The 8,020-nt window shown below is 40.3% G+C and overlaps 1 protein-coding gene across 1 annotated transcript; it reads left to right on the plus strand.

Annotated features, from left to right (window-relative positions):
- LOC120885715 (ADP-ribose pyrophosphatase, mitochondrial) lies at nt 1-2,598 on the plus strand. The gene has a single exon (XM_040273400.2). It carries the CDS (start codon nt 1,323-1,325, stop codon nt 2,370-2,372), a length of 1,050 nt encoding a protein of 349 aa, XP_040129334.2. The 5' UTR covers nt 1-1,322; the 3' UTR covers nt 2,373-2,598.
- Nucleotides 2,599-8,020: the final 5,422 nt, after the last annotated feature.

Here is an 8,020-nt window from a genome sequence, read left to right on the forward strand (position 1 = left end):
AACTTTGGGAAATGTTAAATATTCTATGAGTTTCAGTTAAACACATAGTAGATATCCCATTTGTTCTAAAATATTTTTAAACAATAATATGCCTTTCCCTAGGGTTTGTTTCCTTCTATATAATGTGTCTCTTCCTTTTATTTATTATTTCAGGACTTAGGTGCTGTTATTTCTCATCCTGAATTTCTGCAGACAGAAATCATAGATTGTTTAAGTCTGACCTCATATGTGAGCTGCTCAATTCCCATAATCATTTTAGCTGTTCTGTTCTAATCACATAGTTTTCAAAGTGCAGAGTTTAAAAAAAAAGTTAATTAACTATTAGCAATGAAAACTAGCATTTATTGAGTGTATCCTGTGGACCATACATCATGCCAACAGCTTTACATATAACATACTATATTTCATCACAATATTATGAAGTAGTTAATATTAATATTCCCATTGTGCACACAAGAAGACTGAAGAGAGTTTTAAGTAACGTCGTCCAAGTAGGTCTCATTTTATGAAGAGGATTGGGAATGGGTTTAGAATTCGTGCTTTACTCTTAGCTATTATCAGACATTGCCTTTCCAGGGTTGATTTTATTTTTAAATAAATGTAGTGCTACCTCCTGGCCCAGAATCCAGCCTTGGGTGCTAGCACAGGACCTGCCATGCTGTAGCCAATACTCACTTAAAACAGTGATTAAGCAACTTGACCAAACCATTTAGGTAGTGAAAGTTTTGAAACTATTTCCATAATATACACAAATTTTTCATCAAGACCATGCATGCTCAGCGTACCTATTGAGTTCTTCCTCTCCTTGAAGATCGTTTTCACTGGGCTTTTGAGTGCCCCAAATAGATGATTTGTCCACCCTACCCCTATATCCATTCTGCCCTTGCCCAAACACACAACAGTCTTAAACCTATTAACTAAATTTACCAGCAAATGGCTAATGCCTTGGAAAGCGAGAAAGCATTTTTGTTACTTAAATTTTTTGTTTGTTTGTTTGCTAATTTTATTCTTATTCCTATTGTTAGGGTGAGGCTCTCAACCCAGGAACCCTTTCAGATGTCCAGATTTCTCAATTTAGACTAAAAACGCCATCATAGCCACTGGGTGGGGGCACAGAGCTGGGGACACCCCCAACTGTTCCGCAGTTACGTTAGTCCCACGCGCTGTCCCAAGCCTTGGCGGTTGGAAGCACCAGGTGGTTTTTAGGAAACCCGGTCCATCAGAGGACTTTTATGGGATACACGTGACCACCTCCCCCAGGGGGCCTTTTAGATCTGCAGGGAGAGGCTGCGTCCTGGAAAAGTGGAGAGTGGCCAAAATTCATGTGGGTTGCTGGGTCGCGGATGGTTGGACGCCACCTAGCAAAGACTTTAGCGACTGTATCTCTCTCTGTGACCTTGGCCTCTGGGGCAGTCAGACCCAGCAGCTGCCCCAGCATCCTGGCCAGCGGGAGCCCATTTTCCTCTTGTGAGTTTCCTCTAAACTTCATCATGTTGGGTTGGAACTTGACTGAGGAGAACCTGCACAAAAAGTCCAGGACATCTCCATACCCTGGCTCCAATGTAGAGCGAAGCAAGGTCCCCGATGAGAAAGTGAGCTGGTTGGTTGAGTGGCCAGAGTACAGCCCTGTGGAATACACTGCTGGCGCTGTTTTGGCTCTGCCTGCATGGGCAGACCCCCCGGTGGGTGAAAGGAACTTCTCTCCCAAATTCAATGAAAAGGATGGGCATGTAGAGAGAAGGAGCCAGAACGGCTTATATGAAGTTGAACATGGTAGACCCAGAAATCCTGCCGGTCGGACAGGGCTGGCTGGCAGAGGGCTTTTGGGTCGTTGGGGCCCCAATCATGCCACTGATCCCATCTTAACCAGGTGGAAAAGGGACTCCAAGGGCAACACAGTTAATCATCCTATTTCTGGGAAAAACATGCTGCAATTTGTAGCCATCAAAAGGAAGGATTGTGGCGAATGGGCAATCCCAGGGGGGATGGTGGATCCAGGAGAGAAGATCAGCACGACGCTGAAGAGGGAATTTGGCGAGGAAGCCATGAACTCCTTACAGAAATCTCGAGTAGAAAGGCAGGAGCTGGAGAAAGACTTGCATAGACTATTCAGCCAGGAGCATTTTGTGGTCTATAAAGGCTATGTGGACGATCCTCGGAACACAGATAATGCGTGGATAGAGACAGAGGCTGTGAACTACCATGATGAAACAGGTGAAATAATGGACAGTGTTCCCCTAAGAGCTGGTGATGATGCCAAGGAAGTGAAATGGGTAGACATTAATGATAAGCTCAAGCTTTATGCCAGCCACTCCCAATTTATTCAACTTGTGGCTGAGAAGAGAGGTGCCCACTGGAGTGAGGAGCTGTGACCTGACTGTCATGGATGGACAAAGGTGGATAAGAAACAAATAGCACAGAATTTCCACTAAACAGGCCAGGGCGGATCACCTGTTTGGTAATCATTTACCAACTTTGCATAGTGTGAAAGCTTCATTATCAGGGAATGACATGAAACAAATATGGAAGAGTGGGATCATAATCTTTTGGTTTTCCAGTTAGAACCGGAGAAATAGAGTCACGTGTTGTAAATATGGTTTAAACAAAAGTATACAATTAATGTTCTTTGAATAATTGTAGGTAAAATGAACATTCATGTTCTTTGAAGAATTGTAGGTAAAATAAAGATATTTTCCTTACCAATTAAGCCAGTTTGCATCCGTCATTTTTTTTTCTTTCTCCTGATGTGTTGGAATGTGGCCTCATCTAATGAATAATCTGAGTTTTGTGGGAACATTTGTTTTCCAAATTAGTCTCATGTGATCTTGTATTCATTGCTTGTGAGTATGGAAGCTTTGTGATTATTCTCATTTCTAGAGGCTTTGATTTTATGGGAAAGTTCAGTCTCTGTTTTAGTCCATAAGGATCAAGTATTTGAACCAGGCCAAAAAAAAAAAAAAGGTGTGGGGAGAGGGAGACAAAAACAACAAAATGAGCTTAAAAGTCAACCCTCTGTTTTTCACAATTTTTTTCTGTCTGAATGGAATAAACTGAGCTAAGGACATTGGTTTCCTCAAATTTCAGAAGAGGACCCAGCAAATGCAGATTCCTGCCATGAACAAGGCTCTATTAGGAGGTGTATGTAATCTAAGCTAATGGAAATACAGCTAACTCCTACTGCCTTTTCTCAATTCAACAACAACAACATCATCAAACCCCCAATATCCAAATAGAGAACATGCTTATTATTGGGGTTCAATCATGAAGATGGCCCCCGACACCAAAATTGAGGGGATTCCAATAGCAACAAACAGGCCAAAAAATAACTTTCTGTCTTATCACATAAAACAAATCAGTTAATTTTATTTTACAACATAACAAAATTAACTCAACACTACAATGACCCTTTATGACTGCAGAAAAAAAAAAGACTATTACAAGAGTCGGTAAGCCACAGGAAGATCAATACTTGCAGCAAACACATTTCCCTTACTATGTGCAAACACCCTTTTAAGTCCTTTCTTGATGGTAACTTGTTTACTTCTAAGATCACCCTATGAAGAGGGTACACTTGTTTCTGGTTGGGTTCCCTGGGAAACAGAGCCCAAGAGGGAGTTTTAGCATGCAGGGTGTTTATTAGTCAGTGGTCTTGGGATCAAACATAGGGAAGGAAGGAGAAGAAAGCATGATTGGGCAGAGAGCCTTAAGTGGAATGCAGTCCCAGCGAAGGCCTCAGCCAGGTCCAGGGGGAGCTGTGCAGCTGGAAAGACTCTGCTAGCTGCCCTGCATTGGAGCGACACAGGCAGGTTCTCCTTCATGCACCTTGTTGATCACTCAGGTAACTTCCCCTGGAATAAGATGCTGTCTTAGGATGGATGATTTCCCTAGCTAAGGAAATCCTCCAAAAGGGCTGATAACTGAGAAGAGGAATCTGAAAAGGAGGGTTGTAGGGTACGTCCTTTTTTTATGTAACATAGCTATGTAACATAGCTGAAGTTGTGAAACTTGAATGAAGTAACACATCTAGGTAAGTGGTGAAAGTAATAGTAGAGCACATTGGTTTGGCTCCAGAACCACACCCTTGACCAGTATACTCTATAAAGTCTCTCCAATAATTGCCCTCCTATTCCCTCTGCATTGTTCCTGTGAGGAAGAAATTACTGCTATATCCCTTCCACATGCACATTTGGTCAAAGTTCCCTTTCTAAACTTAAAGGACAGCTGCATGATTACACTTGGTTTTCTCCTAAAAAATGTGTTCTTATGGGCTATGACCATTGTGAAAAGGTTCACTCATGGATGCCCATCATTGTTCATGCTCAGGAACAAATTTAACACATCGCTTTTTCTTGTGAATTCTACAACTGCTTGTTTTCAAGACAGAGGCATTTGTCCTATTTATTAGTCTCATCTCAATAACTTTCCCAGGTGAGATAGGCCCCCTGTCTTTATTGGAATAATTGAAGCACCCAGTTGGCTTAACATTTTTTGAATGTTCCAAAACTTACTTCATTATGTTTTTAAAAATGTAAGCACAAAAAACCCCACTCTGCATTTACATATTTATTACATAACCATTGCAAAAAGAAGAGAATGAAAGTCTAAAAAATGCCTCAAATTTAAAATGTTCAGAATTCTTGTCCCCCCCCCACCCACCAAAAAAAATCCTTTTCCTTTGTAATGCTTCCCTGATAAATCGCACCCAAATCCATGCAAGCTGGACAAGAAAACAAGGAATAATCTGGACTCCTTGATTTTCCTCACTGCCACAGTCAACCCATCTGCAAAATTTAGTCAGCTCTGTCTCTAACTATTATCCAGAACTGTTCACTGCTTTCAAACTTCACTGACTACCCTAATCAATCCACCATTCCTCCTTAAGATTACTACAAAAACATCCTTACCGGCCTCCCTTCTGTCACTCTTGTTGTCGTCCTGCCAGTCATTTTTCACAAAAAAATGAAATGACATTTTAAAGAAAACCAGTTGCATCACATGTTACCCCTCTTAAGACCATCCAATTGCTTCCTTTGGTACAGAAAATAAAATACAAATTCCTTTTGCCATCCTTCCTGTTTTGGACAATGCCTATTGGTCCTGGTTGATCTGGTAGCATTCCACACTTCATCTTTGCTTTTGCTCCAGGGTCTTTGCTTTGCTTTTCCTTGCCTAAAAGTCTCATATCTTGACAAAGTTGACTCATGTTTCATTCCAATAACACGCCCTCAAAGATGGTTTTCCTGACCATCTAATCTAAAGCTGCTTGCCCCATTTGTTCCTACTCCCTTATCCTGTTTTTTTTTTTCCTACATAGTATTTAGCACCACCTAAAATTATCCTGTATGTTTTCTGTCTACATGAGAAATAGAATCCATAAGAGCAAGGAGTGTGCTTTATTGTCGACTGCTATAGCCCCCATACCCAAATAGTGTCTAGCACGTCAACAAATTTCTTTTGGAAAATAACTGCTCTTAACAATTTTCTGTATCCTGTCTTTAAAAAAAATATGAACATGAACTGGGCATAGTGGTATAATACACCTGAGGCAGGAGGATTGCAAGTTAGAGGCTAGGCTGAACAACTTATCAAGACCCTGTCTCAAAATAAAATGGAGGGAGGCTAGGGGTGTTACTCAATGGTAGAATGCCTTGGGTTAAATTCCCAGTATCAGTCTCTCTCTCTCTCTCTCTCTCTCTCTCTCTCTCTCTCTCTCTCTCTCTCTCACACACACACACACACACACACACACACACACACACTCACCCACTCACACACACACTCACACACACACACTCACTCTCACACACACACTTATGTGATTATATACTTAGTCTAACTTGTTTTCTGAACTTTTTTATTTTCAAGTAATTTTAGAGTTACAAAAACAGTACACAGGATTCCCATTTAACCCTTCACCCAGTTTCCCCAAATGTTAATAAGCTGATTTATAGATAAGACAATTACTGAAACCAGAAAGTTAACATTGGCTCAGTGCTTTTCACTATTAACTAGTTTAAAGATCTTGTTCAAAATAGGCCAATCTTTTCACCAATGTGTTTTTATGATTCTAAAACTCAAAGATTCCACATTTCATTTAATTGTGTTTCCTGGGTTTCCTCTAATCTGTGAAAGTTCCTCAACCTTTCTCTCTTTCAAATCTTGACATTTTTGAGGTTACTGGTCAGTTTTCTAGAAGAATGTCATAATTTGAATTACCTTGACATTTCCTCGTGGATACGTTGAGATTGTATATTTTGGGCAAGAATACCACAGATGTCATGTTGCTTGGTCAAACTTTTTCACAGAAAAAAAATTAAGGTAAAAATTTCAGTGTAATCACTTCTACATAACAAATATATAGCTACATTTTTAAAACATCACTATGGAATTCCCAACACATTGTACTATTTTTACCAGCATTATATATTTATGCATGCATGTACAATCGAATATATGTTTATCTAACTCTCCTACTCTTTCTCTGTAGGAGACTTGTGGCCAGGAGGTTCCAAATTTCATTGCCTATTATCTTCATCCTTTTCTTTAAAGTTTCTGCTAAGATGACAGTTGAATGCTGTGTTATCCTGCCATAGCAGTTACCTGTATTTCTCTCTCTCTCTCTCTCTCTCTCTCTCTCTCTCTCTCTCTCTCTCTCTCTCTCTCTGTCTCTCACACACACACACACACACACACACACACACACACACATTGGGGCAAATAATCCCTCTGGTAACTTAAAACAACAAACATCTAATTAGTTCATGAGTTTGAAGGTTGACAATTAGGGTTGGGTTTGAATGGATAGTTTTTCTGGCCATAACTGGGCTTATTCACATGTCTGAGAATTGACTCGTTGTTGACCCTCTGGGGTAACCTCAGAGAGAATGAATGACAAAAATCTTCTCTGTGTCACATCTCTCTCTCTATCAGACTAATCCAGGCAGGTTCTCCTGGCAATGGAAGAGGAGCAAAGGTCAAATGGAAACATGCATGGGCTCTTGAGTCCCAGACTCTAGTCACCAAGGCACCAAGTCCTGGGCTTAAGTTCCAGGCATCAGGTCATTTCCCTGCACCCTCCTGGACAGAGCAAGTCACAGGATCAGTCCAAATTCAATGGATGGGGAGATGACTCTTTTTATGAGAGGAAATGGTAAGTCACGTGGTAAAGGGTGTAGGTATGGAGAGGGGTGAGAAATCCAGTCCATTCACACCCTCATGAATCCTACATCCATTATGCTTTTTTATTTTTTTTCCTAACAGCTTTGTAGAGAGACAATTCACCCATTGTACAAGTCACCTGCTTAAAGTGTGTAGTTCAATGATTTTTACTCCATTCACAGGATTGTGCAATAAACATCACAATCACTTGATCACTTTTTTTTTTTTTGATCCTGGAGATTGAACGCAGGGGTACTCAACCACTGATCCATACCCCCAGCCCTATTTTTATTTTTATTTTAGAGACAGGGTCTCACTGAGTTGCTTATTGCCTCACTTTTTGCTGAGGCTGGCTTTGAACTTGTGATCCTCCCACCTCAGTCTCCTGAGCCACTGGGATTACAGGCATGTGCCACCACCATGTCCAGCTAACCACAATCACTTTTACAATATTCATCAACCTCAAAAGAAGCCCTGAATCCATTAATGGTTATCCCATTTCCATTTCAAACCTCTACTTTGAGGCAGTCACCAATCTACTTTCTGTCTTAGGATTTCACCTCTTAATGTAAATGAAATCATACAATATATGATTCTTTGTGTCTGACTTCTTTCACTTAGCAAGTTTTCAAGGTTCCTTCTCATCATATGTATCAGTATTTCATTCTTTTTTTTTTTAAATTTTCAAATACTCTTTCATTAAAGTGATATAACACATTTAATTGATCCAATCATTAGTTGGTAGACATTAGGATTGTTTTCACCTTCTGGCTATTTTGAATAATGCTGCTATAAATGTTCACATACAAGTTTTTGTGTGGACATGGGTTTTAATTTCCCTTGAGTACATGCTTGGAAGTAG

The sequence above is a fragment of the Ictidomys tridecemlineatus genome, chromosome 1, assembly GCF_052094955.1.
Source record: "Ictidomys tridecemlineatus isolate mIctTri1 chromosome 1, mIctTri1.hap1, whole genome shotgun sequence".
Classification (NCBI taxonomy): Eukaryota; Metazoa; Chordata; class Mammalia; order Rodentia; family Sciuridae; genus Ictidomys; species Ictidomys tridecemlineatus.